Source organism: Pomacea canaliculata, linkage group LG1, assembly GCF_003073045.1.
Source record: "Pomacea canaliculata isolate SZHN2017 linkage group LG1, ASM307304v1, whole genome shotgun sequence".
Lineage (NCBI taxonomy): Eukaryota > Metazoa > Mollusca > Gastropoda > Architaenioglossa > Ampullariidae > Pomacea > Pomacea canaliculata.
In genome coordinates this window covers 8310899-8325995 of record NC_037590.1, presented here as the reverse complement: position 1 = coordinate 8325995, position 15097 = coordinate 8310899, and the positions used below count along the sequence as shown (strand labels likewise).

Sequence of the window (15097 nt, the reverse complement as noted above, 5' to 3'; positions counted from 1 at the left end):
GAAACTTGGCAGAAGACAGTGAAATCTTAAGACATTTTATTGCTTCTATGAAATGCAACAGTTTTCACAAATCAGCCATAGAGTATAAAAAAAAAAACTTAAAGCAGAACAAAAACCATGATGGGTGCGCCCGTCTTGACACAGATCTTGTATATCGTCAGCTATTTAGCTGTTAAACTGATCGTTAAAAAATGTCGCATGGAAAGTGTCATGCGTCCCACATGCTTATTCATTGCTGGAGCATTCATTCTCTTTACAAGACTTGAAATCTGAATTTTATAACATTAGAATGTCCGCATGCAGTTCTCATGAAATAATGAAAAATTATGATTTGAATATAGCCTTTTGGGCGACTGGACAACGCAGTAGTAACATGATGGCCAAATTTTTGTTATTGTCTGGACATGGGAGAGAAATTGCTGTTGTCAACAGCTTTTTCATTTGGCCAGTTACAGACTTAAAACGTTGACCAGGTAATTTGAGCATTTGAGACAATAATACTTTCAGATACATGGTTATAATACTTAAAAAAAGATGACTTGTGATAACATTGAGTGCAGGTGTATACATTTACGGTGACAGAAAATGCACAGCGACCCTGGAACATAGATGTTCCTCGAGATGAACACAAGACTTGGGTTTTATTTTATGGCCAGAAAATGTTATACCCCTACCCCAGTAAATTGCTTCAGCTTAGAAAAAACATGAATAGAGCAACAAAATGGCGATTCAGTTCGTTTTTGCACACAAATCCCCTCGTTCCACCCTACTGTCCCATCAGATGTTCTTGCGGTGTTGAAAGAAGCACTCTGTGACTGTTGCAGTGATGCGCGATATGTTTTCAGAGGCTGAGATACGATCCTGGCGTGATTTTGTTTTGGCGAAGTTTGGAGATTGGTTTCCTCTAGCATTTCACTTCGGAGCTCCATTCGCATTTGCGGGACTGGCCGGAGAAGGAGGTGCCGTGCGGACACTGGAGGCGCTGGGTGCGGCGGCCATGTTGGCACAGGATGAAGTGCCGGCAGCTCTCGGGGTCTGGCACCTGGCCGTCGTCACGACACAGAGGGTCGTCTTGTGCTGCAAGCCAGTGTCAGGCAAGGATGAGGCAGATGACACATATACACTGTAGGTACAGTTTTCATCTAATACACTTCTGTCTACATGACCATCAGAGACATGCAGTGGCTTCCAGTTCATTAGCGTTATGGAAACTCCGGTTTAAATGGTTGATGGAGAATCAGGAGAAATTTTCATCTCGTTTTGATTTTCGGGATGTGAAACAAAAGAAACGCGCATGCTAAGTACGAAATATTTGGTGGCATGCAAACTGACACATCTTTATTAGAGCTCGAGACAACTTGGAAACTGATTAGAGAGCCTTTTGTCAAAAAAGTTGGATTTCAGACAAAAATGTTACTGACATCTTCCCCCTCAACCTTAACCTAAATAATAGCAAGGAAAAACGAATAACGGCATTACGTATGCTAAAAGTAATTTTAAGAATCGTAGCTGATTCATTGATATACATACAAATATATTTTTTTCGTGTCAGTGACTGTCAATCTAGTTCTTGTCTGCTCAATTCATTAAGTTTAATCAAAACGTGTAGGTGACAAACGTAGCAGCATGCTATCGACTTGATAGTTAAATCCCATAATATGGCAAAAAGTCATCCTGATATTTGACAGAAAAGTGGAGAAAACTTCATTCAGGCTTTTTTTTTTTTTTTTGTAATAAAGAAAGAAAACGAGGCAGTGACTCACGGATGACGATGGTGTCTGGGACCTTGCGGTTGCCACAGTCCTGCACGACCGCCTGTGCGAACTCACAGGTGTTGTTCTTGGGCCAGTACAGGGTACCGTCCCCACAGCGCTGGATGGCGATCAGGGTGCCGTTGGCGCAGGACACGAAGCGTGAGCAGTCATCAGGGTCAGGGTTGTTGCCAGTCTTCTTCACGCAGCGAGGATCGTCTGGAAACGAACAAATTATACGGTTTAGAGTTTTTAGACACACAATAGTAGTCTAGCGAACACGTGACTTCACAGATACCTGACCCCCTGTGATGTCATTATGGTGCTGCGAGAACCACCTGTATAGGTGTGTCCTGTCCCTTGTACAAGCAGAGTGTCGGTGCACCAAGGTTTTACACTCTCGGTGCTAGGAAAGAATGCCACAAACGATAATTTGTCATTTTTGTCAACTCACTAGGCATGGGAACCTGGGGTGAGCCGTTACAATCATCCCTGTCAGGGTCCCATTCCCAGACGCAGGAGGAAGCAAGTTTGGACCACACTTGACTGGCGTTGCACCGAACTGACTGTGTGATCTCCCCATCGAAGCCACACTGATGAGCGATCATACAGTTTTGTGGGTCACGCACCTGCAAGAGAAAAGCACACCAGACTTTGGAGAGACGGATTAGGGGTGAAAAAAGTACAGGAAATGATTCGTAACTAGGGAGCCTTTCTTTTATTCATTCTTCATCCAATATTTTCCTTCTTTCATCGGTAACAGCTTAAATTACACAAGAAACTTTAAAAAAACCCTGGTTGACTCATCTCAAATGTCTGAATGTTTTGAAGTTAGCCAAGTCCAGGTCAGATAAGTTTTTTTATCTGTACGAGAACTCTTCACATTGTAATAAGTATATTATACAATATTTCTCATTGAAAGGGATTTTTAGTATTCAAACTGTATATTTTGGTATTAGTTGAAGCAGGGATTTGTTTACAACTTCAATAAGTCACGTGGCTTTACTTACCCACAGTCCTGGCTGGATGTTGCCGCACAGTTCGGAGTCGTAGTAGTCGGCAGCCTGGACGCTGATTGCCGCAGCAAAGATGAGAGCTAGAGCCAGCATTCTGGAATTTTCTGAACACACAGCAATACTGAACAGTCATGAACTTGGTAAGAATGGCCAGAATGTAAACGTTCGTGAATATGAGAGACATCCCGTACGTTGCCCCGAAATTGTTAACTTTTAGGACACAGACGGACCTGGCCAGAAAGATTTTAAAGAGAAACCTCTTCCAAGCATTTTGCTACAGTGACATCCCACTACCTGTATAAAAGTCGGTTAACAGTCAGGTATCACACTACTCTGCTCTCCATAATGCTACATATTAATGTCATACAGTAAATCAGCTTCAGGAAGGTTATTGCAGCTCAAGATGCTAAGCTCAGACTACTTGCCTAACGGCCGGTTAACAGATGTCGGAGAAGCTGTTCCTGCTCTCGCCACAGGCGTCGACTAGAGTTGGGAAGACAGTCAAGTGATGGTCAGGAGACGACCGATGTCCGTCCTGCTGGCCTTATATACCAGCTGGCCCCTAGTTTGCTTGTTTGTCGTCTGGCGTTTGTTGACCGTTCCTAAAACAGGCAGGCGTGCTTGCCCGGCCTGTCACGGGGGGGATGAGGAGGATGAGGCAATATCGGCGATGCATTTGACGGCGCCCGGTAAAATCAGGAACAAATTTGTTCTCGGCTTCTCTTCTCTGCTTCTTGACATCCGGTGCAAAACGACATGTCGTCGCACTTGGGTGTTTTTGCTGTGGGGCTGTCGTGTTAGCTGCTTCCTGCTGCAGTGTATTCTTGTCATTTGTTGTCCATCTCCAGTTAGGGGATTAGTTGCTTAGCTGGGAAGCTCACTTTGTTCATGTTCAGTCAGGACTGAGATCACAAAATGAATGAGAGAACTAGCACCTGCCCCCTGATTGACTGAAGAAAGTCTTTAAAAAACAGCGCAACCAGAACAAAGAAGATGAATCATAGTTTTCTTGCGTTGATAGCATAGGATGGAATGCTCTGAAACTTTATTCGGGTATATGTAGGATTTCATGGAAACATCTCTTATGCAGGTTGACTTTTGATGAATGTGGTCCATTGCTTTGTGGTCTGCATTCCGATACTTCAATAATGAAGCTTCATCATATACTTCTTTGCTACAAACATGTCTTTGCAAAGCTTCCGAATCATACTATTTATCAACTTTTCATAGTATCCCCCACCCTCCTGTTTTGTCTTTTTCTAAGGTTGTGGGAGATACTACAGACTGGGTAACTAGTTAGCCTTGTGACTTTTGTCAGATATTTGACTTCTTTCTGTCATCGCCTCCTTGCCAAGAAACCAAAGGCATCAGCACATTTGTACTTGTTTCAAAACTAATCTCTCACATCTGGATGGATTTCACTATCCGGACTGGAAACAATTTGAAAATACATTTGCATGTATCAGTTTAAAAAACTGAATGAATAAAAAATGTTATCAACTAAAAGTGTCTGTGGTTGAGTTGGTTTACTAAAACCAACTGTACTCTTGATTTTTGTTCGTATGGTGGGCTCTATCATCCCCTGGCTTTAGTTTTTTTTTTTTAAAAAAAAAAAAAAAAAACTAACAATGTTGGTCAATATTTCTTGTTGTGGCTGACAGGTATTATCCCCGGTCATGCTGTCACACATGGGCGTCGCACGAATCCCTTAATCTGACGGAACTTCTCTCTCCAGGCATCCTTGGCTGGATGTGCAGAGAATAGCAACTGCTCCCTACATTAAACAGCAAGCACCACTCGAGATATGTGTTGTCGTATATGTAGAGAACAATTGGGGTCTCATTGTAAGCATTTGTCCTTGCATACACATAACATTGTCTCAGCCATGTTTGCTGTAGTTAAATAAGCTTGGAACAGGAATAAAACTAAGCTTGGTAATTGCGAGAAACCCTCTTTCCTTCCCTGGTGACGAGAAACAAAGGGGATGAGACACGACCAGATGAATTTTCACCCCCTCCACCTTTAATGTTAAATCACTTTCTTAATTTCTTTTAAGGGGATCATGACTTCTGAATAATGTGATTTTTATTGCGTCTTTCTTATAATAATAATAAAAAAATAGCTTTTGGAAAGAGGGGCATTCAAGGCTGGCGGTTTTCAGAAAAAAATCCGTCGCGGCTAACAGGACTTGTAGAAATGAGACCAGAAATGTCGTCTTGGTAGATTCCCTGTCACGTGATAGACTGCAGCAAAGAGACAAGAAGAACCTGATGCTGAGAGAAGCTTACTGTATTAAAATGTAGTTGCCGCTCCTACTACACCTTGTCTTTTCCAATGTCTTTGGGGCTTAACTAAGAACTTGTTATAAATAAAATAATAAGTGTGAGTACAGACAATAACGTGTTCAACAAACGCCATTGGGAGCTTGGCGGCCAAGATGGCGACTGATGACGCGGGATCCAGTTCAAAAATACGCCATGATGGAAAAAACTACGCCGGACTTTTTCTTCTTCTTCCGGTGTCTGTCTGGAGCGAGCAACGCACATCAGTCGGTTCAGTAACCTGTGATTTTGTCACGATCTCCTGTTTTGCAAAACCTGTGGGGGTCATTCAAGGTGTACGCGCAGCTCTGACCCCGTCTGACCCCCTGGGAACCCGGGTGACCTGAGCAGGGTCAAACATGTTAGAGACGGGGAGAGGAAGTGCGACGTACGAGTGACGACTAATTGCTCAAGCGAGAAAGGTGGAGGAGAAAGAAAACAAGAATTTTGAGTAAAAGGCTAAAGTGTAAAACCACAGGTGTGTGTGTAATGGAGGCGCAGGCACGTATGCACGTGCAACCACGTCCCTACATGCTCAGGTAAACTGACAAATCGACTGTCCCCCAGTCACCATATTTTCGGTTTTTAGTTTGAAACGAAAAAGAAAAAAAAAAAAGACTGCATAAGAAGAAAAAAAAGTATCGAAAAAATAAGAAAGACAAATGATAGCAGAGAAGAAAGTAAATTAATCGTTAATTTGTAATGTTAATTATATTGTAAATGACATCAGAATAAAACCGTTTTGGGATAAAAAGTAATTTTTGTTGCAGCTAAGACTCGGCAAGTGTTTTCTCTGGTTGTCAGTTGTAGATGGAAGGATATTTCTCTTACAGTTGGATCAGAAACTCTAAAATCTACTCATGTTGGATTGTAATGACAATAGTAACATCAATACAACTGTAAAAATGTTTTGATGGCAACATTCATCCCGGCTGCCAACACTACTACTGAGCACTACTACTACTATTTATCAAACCTTGTTAGATGCTATCAAAGATACTGAATACTGTACTAGTATTTATTGTCTTTGATGTCAGTATCGCCACCCGGTGCATGCACTAAGACTCTTTAAACTGTTATTAATTAACCGTGTTTAATCGCCCTTTAATTGATTTCACTTAATTATGATATTTATTAACGGACTGCGTCTAATCATCCTCTTTATTAATTGCATTTACTGGAATAGAGTTCTTATATTTTATTTAAATTTTTTTTTCCCATCGGTGTTTCATTCCGCCAGACGACATGACCAGCTGTTACGAGTCCCTCCCCTCAGTAAGACCTCACAAAGCTCAGCATCTTCCTACATCATTGCACAATATATACTTTGTAGGCACTCACACCTCAAAATTCTAGTTATTATGCCTCAATAATATTTATCACACATTAAAGATGTGTTGGAGGACCCCTGTGTTACACACCTTGGAGTAAAGTCAAATCAAGAGTGAGAGGTGTGAGTGTGGAGGGGGCCTAGTGGTCTTCCCTTATAAATTGTGTCGCCATCGTGGATAGATCATTGACATAAAAACCGTTTATTTTATTAGAGGATTTATATTTCTGAAGATCAAAATTCATTCCGTTTTGGCAAAAGATGTACGTAAAGGTATCTGCACGGAGGTAGGTTCAACATTCTAACACTCCATACAGAAAACCAACATCAGCCATGTAAGGAGCACATTCATACAAGTTCTGGCCTCAAGGAAGCAAGACATTTTTATTTGATGGTGACGGTAATGTTTGGGTAATGACTGATCGGTACTTGGGTAGAGTTAGGTAGGGTAAGTAGCGTAGAACATTCATTATTCATCATCACCCGCGTTTAGTCTTTTCTTCTCTTATTTTTAGTCATTAAATATGCTGATCGTGGTCGGTCCTTTTAGTCTTTTTGAAAAAGGCAGAGGAGTGTAGCATGTGATGGTCACACAAAACACTCATCACCGAAACGTTACAGTGACATCAGTTCATTTTCCACAGCTTGGATGAGTGCAAGTTGTATAATAATTGTTTATTTCTGATTTTGTTAATTTTTTCTTTCATTATTTTACATTAAGTCAAGACTGCATGCACAGCAGGGAGATGATTAGCCACGAGAAATGAAATAGCTGAAAACAAATGCACGAACGCATGCCATACACAATCCTGTGTGTGTGTATATATATATCGTCTAACTTTTTTTTCACTCACTCCCAAGGAACGCATATACACACCCAAAAGCTCGAACATACGCAAAAGAAGTTTCTTAAAATTTCATTTAATTTTTCAGTTTCAGTAGAATAGTGGAGCATGAGACACAAAGGTTTCACAAAACAATATGAAAAGCATAATGTTTCAAGTATGGGTTATCCGGTTTCCCTATTGTTCTTTGAATCTCCAGTGATGCTTACTGTTGAGTCATCCTCAAGATGGAGAAGATATCGGGATAACCTTTAAGAACACACACTACTACAGTATAAGACAAATTTTCCATGTGACTTTGCTCAAGTGGAGCAAGATTACAGAGAGAATTGGCTTGTTCTGGATGCCTCTCACAGCATCACAAGACCAGGAACACATGCCAAGAAAAGGTTTTTGCCAAATTCAGTGACAACATGGCGCGTGTTTGTTACAAACATTAAAAACAACATCAAAATACCTGGAGTGACATCGACGTGAAAGAAAATAAAAGATAAACTGAACATGTAATGAACATTAAATACACACAAAGAACAAATCAAGTAGACACTAAATACTGCAAACATTTGATAGGTGAATTCAAGATGACAAGTCTCACGACACCTAGAAACTGGAGTGTCACGTGATTTGTTGACAAACTGTCTGCTGTCTCCGTTCTTATTAATGGTATTTTAGGATACGGTCTACTGCACTTGTAATAAGTAGTCTACTCACAACTGAAGCAAAAGACAACGTGGCGCTGACAATGGAATGTTGGTGGAGGAGTTCAAAATGAGAACCATACGAAATGAAACATTGAAAAGCATCACCGAGCAGGGGTACAACTTAAATTTAGTTCTAATTTCAAAACTGAAAATAAATTACAAAATGGAATTGTTTTAACGGCTTTAAATGTGATCAATGTCGTTGGTAATTTCCAACATTTTTTTCGGGAAATGTGCAGCCAAATAAAACATTTATAAGATGAACATCATCTTGCGACACGATGTCTTCGTCAGTAAAGAAGTAAACGTTGAAAGTTCGTCAGGGGACGAGGTGTGGAGGTCCGAGGTGTGTTGTTGTTTACTGAAGTACCGGTCGGTCGCCACAGTCCACTGCGGAGCGCCAGTCACACTTGCGTTTCTCGGCGTTGAAGGCGGAGTTGGCGGGACACTTGATACGAGCAACCACTCGCCCGTAGTTGCACTTGTAGAAGCGGCCGCAGTGGGTGGAGTCGGCCACGTCACCGTTACTGGTTCCCTCACACGGCTTGTCGATGATGGGGCTGGCCGTGGCTGCACAGAGAGATGTCATTAGTCTTCTCTCGTGAAACCTAGTAACTAACTTTGACTACTTAGTTTACTTCACATAGTCCTCACTTTCTTTCTTTTTGGAAATAAGTTATCCCAGCCATCTCTTGACAAGCAAACTCGTTTTCTTCGAGTACATTGATATAAAGAAATATGTATTAGCTTATAGAAACATTTATAATTTGTCCGTGCTTGGCGAGGTTCATTTCTGCAACATGTGTGAATATGCATACAAATGTTTTGTTTATGTGAACAGAAACAACAAAGTCGATGTTTCTTGGTTACTTGGTTTGCTGACAGGAGAAAATCCCTGTTGGACAGACCCTGACTGACTCTTCTAGGAGCAGACTACCCGCCATAGTGGAACTCGTAGACGGACACTGTCAGTATTTGGGATTACCTTGCATTGATACTTTCTCATAATACACATAAGCTGGACATTTTTGAAGTTTTGTTTGTTGTTTTATTTATCTTCTTTGATTTCAAAACAAGAGAGGTAGATGCTAATCTGTTCATGTTTCATGCTAGTTTATGGGCTCTGTCGAATGGTCGGATGGATGTGTGGTGGCTTCAGAAAATTCTGTTGCAACATCTGCGGGGTCTCAACGGTAGTAACAGATCAGTGGAAAAAAAAAACTGAGTTGAAGGTTGAATTCATGAGGTAGACACGAAGACATCTCTCTATTTGCTATGACCATTTAGTGAGGATGAGATCTGAGCTTTGTGTCGCGGGTCAACAATGACACATCAGTGAGCATACGACATGAATCGTCTGGCCTTTATGACCAGTCATTAAAGAAAGAGCTTCCTCTGGTGTAAATACTCACTGATGACTATGTGACTGGGAATATTTCTGCTGGTACATTCCTCTGCCACCAAGAAGCTGAGTTCACACGTGTTGTTTCGCGTGCTGAAGAGGGTGTTCTCGGGGCAGTTCATGGTGGCCACCACTGTCTTGTTGTTGCAGGCTAGGAACTGCGCACAGTTGTCGGGGTCAGGGTTCATGCCGCTAGGGTTCACGCATCGCTCGTCATCTGCAAAGCGAATGACGGATGAGGGTCAACTTCATCATCACGGACAGAGACCTCGAAGGTTTAGCAAACGGTTTAGGCCCCTCCCCTACCCACCTGACGGATCTCAGACTTTCTTCACTCTGAACTGAATTAGAGGTTCTTTCACTCTTATTTATTTATTTATTTATTTATTTATTGACACTTTCCATATTTCTTTAACCTGCAAGAAAATCGACAGCGTTTTCCTCTAAACAACGGGAGGTAAATGTTGCAAGCCTCGTTTGCTTTCACCACGAAGGACGTTATCTCCCTTTTCCTTCAACATAAAAGCTTATTCTGTTGACTATCTGAGCATTGGTGCCATCTTTTTTTATTTGTTTCCCTCATTTCCTCACATTTGAACATCCTTACTATTGGAGCTAATGGCTAGTCACTGTGCTCACGAATCTGCATCCGTAATTTTGTTTGCTGGACACAGTATGACGGTCGGGCTATTGCCATTTGTTCACTTAGTTCCCACTGGGGGCCATTTAAGACTAGTAATAACAACACATTGTGAGTAATCTCCAAGCTCACTGATCGCTGGTGTCGTCATGACTTGGTTGCAATCGTCCCACTGTGACATCGGCTCCACGCATGCGTGACCCACGTTGGACCAAATACGCGAATCGTTGCACTGTATCGTCCAGTATCGCTTGCCCTGTAATCACGCAAAAGAAACAACACCAAAATAACAACATAAATAATCAGTAAATACCACATGGTTGCACTTAATCGTCCAGTATCATTTACCATATGACTATAGGAAAACAAAAATACAGAAGTTATGTCGTAAATACCTGCTCGAAGACTGATATACAGGTAGTCCTCGACTTACGACGGGGATCCGTTCTTAACGCGGCGTCGTAAACCGAATTTCGACGTAAGTCGGATCATACGTTGATACAGTACACCATAATAACAGACAGTGCAAACACTACCACACAGGGTCACAGTCATCCTTGATGAACGTCACTGCTAATTTCTGTGCTGTTTCCCCTTCTCAGATTGCCTTATGATAATCCACTTTCACCTCCATGATGATCTTCCTTTTCTTTATGCACTGACCTCGTAAGTCGGAATGAGCGTCGTATAACTCGAGACAGTTAGTCACGAGTCATGATATCGTCAGGTGCACAGGGACAGTCACGTGATTTATTTATGTCACTTGCGTTTGTTTAGACTTATACCTATGCAAACACACTATCCATTTCGAGGCAATTTAATTATTACTAAGTCAACAACATATAAAGGAAAGAATTGTTTATAAAGTTTATAATATTTGTATTAATCTTAAAATATGGAAGTAACGGTTCCATCATAGTTACCTCAGAATAAACAAAAAGCCAGTCACTCCATCTGGTTAATGAAAATGATAAAGAAAACAGGATAAGGTAAAGGTCATCCCCTAACCTTTCCAGCTGGGGAGGGGGTCATGTGTAAGAGATATCTTTTCTCGGGGCAATCTCATGAGGGCCGTGCCCATCTCCTCTCCCTCACCGCCTTACCTCCCTCGACCCTCTATGGAGTCAGGTACCATTTCCGCCAGCTGGGTCGACTGGGGAAGTTTGCTGGGCTAATCATGAATTGAACCAGCGCTAGATGTTAAACACCTGGCTGCGCATACAGAAGCTGACATCAAATATACCTGGACACAAAAATGAACCTTGGCGCAGTCCTGCTGGTCTCGTGTCCATTCTGTTGTCCAAGGGTCACGGCATCCAGGGTCAGCACCAAAGTTGTCTTCAACCTGAGCCAGTGCTGTTATCATCGCAGTGCAGAAGACGAGGACGACGACTAAAAGTTTGCTCCTGTTGCAAGAGATATTCTTAAAATAACTGCCATGACACAGTCAGAAATACAAGAAAAAAGACAGGTAGAGATGGACTTTCTGCGCTACAACGGTATCGCAACAAAGAAGACACAGCTACGGAAATCCTATTGTCTTTGATATATGTTATATTCTTCCAAGAGATAGTTGCTCAGTTTGTTATGAATTGTGAGAGACTTACCTTTGCATAGATTTTGGCTCCACATGGATCTTTCATTACAGGACAATGATAAAAATTGTTTGCAGGAAAGACACAAGAGAGAGAGAGATGATTGTCGACTTCAAGATTGTGGAGGACGGTATCTTGCACTTAGTCCTCCTATATTTACCTCTGCATCGTGGGGGATCCCAATGAGCGCACACGTCACAACTGCTGTAGAAGACGATGACCAGTGTCTTGCAGTCGTACAGCCACAGGTTGTCAGCCTGCTTGAACAGGTGAGCAAAGTACATATCAGGTTAAATACAGGTGGACATCAGACACTCAAAGATACCATTTAAACGCTGTTTTTTGTTGCCTTTCTATTAGAACAACCTACCTGTTGAGATGGAGCTTGAGACAGGACCGCTGTTTGGGTGACCGTATCTCTACGACAGGAAGCAAGTTTGCGCTCACCACTGCTTCCTCGTGAATGGTCTTCCCCTGTGGCCCAGGACCTGCAGGACCATCCGAGTTTTATACACGATAAACCAGAACACGGTGACCCGATGACGTGTGACGGGAAGACTCCTGGAACCTCGACTCTTGCCATGTCATGTCCTCAAATACTGGACCCGGAGCACGGTCAGGTCTTCATCCATGCCTCCCCTGCTGTCTTGGTGTTTGCAGTTTGCTTGTTTCTATAGATGGCCTTTTTTAGCTTCTGCTCGCAACCCCCAACCCCAACCTCCCGCCTGCCTTTTCAGTGATGACCTTTTATGTCCAAGGTAGTTCCCAAGAACTGTACTTCTCATGTCTTCACAATGAGCCAGGACAAGAAAATGGGACAGGTTTTCAAGTTTTTTTTAAATAAAAAACAGGCAAATACAATCATTTTATTATTGACTTTATGTGACAAACACCTGCCTTGAATTCTGTTTGTGTAATTTGACTAACTTAGAGATTATATTCCTTGAGGTGTATAATTTTTACTGTTAATCATGTATTTTTTGGTTTTTTGGTTCCTCTGAACACTTGTACATGTTGGTCGTCGAGGGGGCTTTAGGGGAGGGACGACTGTAGCTGTTAACAAGGTTCTATAAAATAAGGGTTTATAAGCTTTTAATATATTCACAGAACAATGAATGGATACGGAAAGCTGAAAGGAAGAGGTAGAGTTTGTGTGAAGGATTAAGAAATCATTTTGGATTTTGGAGAGTGAAGACAAGTAGCCGTGTCCTTGCCTGTCGGGCTGGCTTTATTTAGTGGGTAGCTGTTGTCTGCTTGTTGGTGTTTGTCGTCACGACGTAAACAGAGGAGAGAGGAGGGCGATGATGACCCCGAGGCCACGTCGTGTTGTCGTTTGACGCGCGTTCTGTTGTTTGACGTGCCAACAGCCTGCAGCAGATGATGCAGACGACGCAGTCTCACCCCACAGACCGGATGCGTCTGTCGTCTTCAGTTGACATCCACGGGGAGGATAAGGGAGTGAGTGGATTTTGTTTGTTTCCCGTCGCTGACCAGTTATTGGTTGGCAAGCTGCTTTCCGCACGCGTGCCAGGACGAATAAACAACAACCAATCAGAGGTAGAAGAAATGATGGAGGGAACAGTTCTCATGAAAGAGGAGAAGAAGAAACACACCAGCTGACTATGGGAGAGTCAATACAAAAAGGATTGCGAAGAGAAGTGGAGTCACTAGTGTATATTCAAACCTACATTGCTTAAAAAAAGGAAAATTATGTTTTTCATGGAGAGATGAACCTTAAAATATCGAAGGTGGGTGATATGTCCCGGTTTGGAATCCGACCTCTCGAAAAAATGGTTTGACACTTAAGATGGCGTTAGTTCTTTTCTGTCGCCAAGATTATTGGAATAACTGTCTTGGTAAGAACTGAACAGGTTTGGGTCTCCCCCAGATCAATGCAAGTGCAAGGCCAGGTTGAAGGCTGTTTCCACAGCAAAGTGGCTTTTGTTTACAAATTATTATCACCCTTATGTGAAAGTGTGTGTGCACTGTACTCATCCTTAGGAATTATATTCAAGCCGACTGCTATGTCTCCTTTTGTACCCCAGTCTGGAGACTGTTCTGATATTTATTTATATACAACACTAATAATAATACTAACAACAACAACAATAACAACAACACAAAATTTATCTAGCGCATACTCACACTCGTAAGGACCATGCTCTTGCGCTTAAGAACAAGAACGAGATATGGACAGCATACGAGGGACAGAAGAACAAGCAGACAACATATGAACGACGGAAAGATTAACAACAGAGCCGATAATGAATAAAAGTCAAATACAGAAAACATAAAGAGAAGCCAAGTCACAAAGTATCGTGATTTTACAAAAGGAAGACGAGCAAGGAAGCAGCAATTAGTGGAAAAGCGGGGAAGGGTGTGACAACAGACGACCATTTGTGTGGACTGTTGTTAGCAGTAATGTTTACAGAAGATACATGTTTTCAGCGCACATTTAAAGGATTTAAAGGGTAGGATATAGAAGGGGAGAGAGTTCCATAGTTTTGCTGCACAATAACTAAAATTCCTCTGACCACATGTTGCTGTTCTGGTAACAGAAATAGGAGACGGTTGTCAGACGAAAGAAGAGTTCTCTGGCTGGAAGAGAAAAAGCATTTCAAGAAACAGTCAGGACAGGAGCCAGAAATGAATCAAAACATACCACGGTCTTCAGTCGTCAAAACTCGTGCCTGGAATTAATGGCATTTTACTATTTTTCTTTCATAAGGCCAGAAGAGACGAGAGAAGAGAGAAAGAGAGGGAGAAAGAGGTAACAAAAAAAAAAATTAGTTTTACTACGGATTGTAATCTGTATACGGTTCTCTGTTGGCAACCATTTGATCTTTTATCGTCTCATCAACGGCAGCCTCAGACTGCACCGCACTCCCACATTCCACCGCTGGCGAGGACAGACGTCGTCCATTGTGCCTGACCTCTCCAGAAACGCCATTAAGAGATCATTAAGTCCACTCCCACCTAGTGCCAAGTGGCGGTGTGAGGGGGAGGGAGTAGGATAGGAAGGGGGTGTGAGGCAGTGGGGTCGTGTTCAAGTGTGTAGAAGCCTCGCCGTCGAACGGAAAACTGAGAAAAAAGGGAACTGAACTGACGAACGCTTGCGTTAGCGAGACAACGACGCATGAAGGAAGGTGCTAGAAATAATGATCTAGAAGCCGTAAGCTAAGCTGCTGTCTAGCTGATTACTTCTTTTACACTGCTGATGAGTGTGCAAAGCTTTCCACTAAAGTCAATGGTAACGGGAGGTCACTCTAGCTGAGAACCCGAGCTACTGGGTCGTAACTCACCAACGTTTGCCAAGGAGTCTAGTGAGGGCGAGAGTGAGTCGTGTCACCAAATGTCACGTTGTTCTCTCCACACTCCACACATCTCACGAGCTTCCAACAGTGTGTGTGTTGCTAAGTTGGTCACGTGGGGCTGTCCGCCGCCATGTTGAGTTCTCCCCGCAAACACGCTCGGCGAGCGCTCTCTGAACTCGCCT

The 15097-nt window shown here is 42.4% G+C and overlaps 2 protein-coding genes across 3 annotated transcripts; both read right to left on the bottom strand.

Moving 5' to 3' along the window:
• Positions 1-19: 19 nt before the first annotated feature.
• LOC112562998 (protein obstructor-E-like) lies at positions 20-3341 on the bottom strand. The gene is made up of 5 exons (XM_025236675.1): positions 3193-3341; positions 2762-2871; positions 2206-2380; positions 1764-1970; positions 20-1077 (listed from the first exon to the last, which is right to left on the bottom strand). Exons 2-5 carry the CDS (start codon positions 2858-2860, stop codon positions 905-907), a joined length of 654 nt encoding a protein of 217 aa, XP_025092460.1. The 5' UTR covers positions 2861-2871; positions 3193-3341; the 3' UTR covers positions 20-904.
• A 3978-nt stretch (positions 3342-7319) lies between these two features.
• Positions 7320-12128, bottom strand: LOC112576927. Of its 2 annotated transcripts, none has more exons than XM_025259808.1 (6): positions 11972-12128; positions 11762-11858; positions 11250-11412; positions 10139-10262; positions 9377-9583; positions 7320-8534 (listed from the first exon to the last, which is right to left on the bottom strand). In XM_025259808.1, the coding sequence occupies exons 2-6, from the start codon at positions 11767-11769 to the stop codon at positions 8323-8325; spliced, it is 714 nt and encodes a 237-aa protein (XP_025115593.1). In that variant the 5' UTR covers positions 11770-11858; positions 11972-12128; the 3' UTR covers positions 7320-8322. The 2 variants fall into 2 exon arrangements, with proteins under 2 accessions (XP_025115593.1, XP_025115601.1); XM_025259816.1 differs by having other exon boundaries at positions 11762-11861; positions 11972-12122.
• Positions 12129-15097: the final 2969 nt, after the last annotated feature.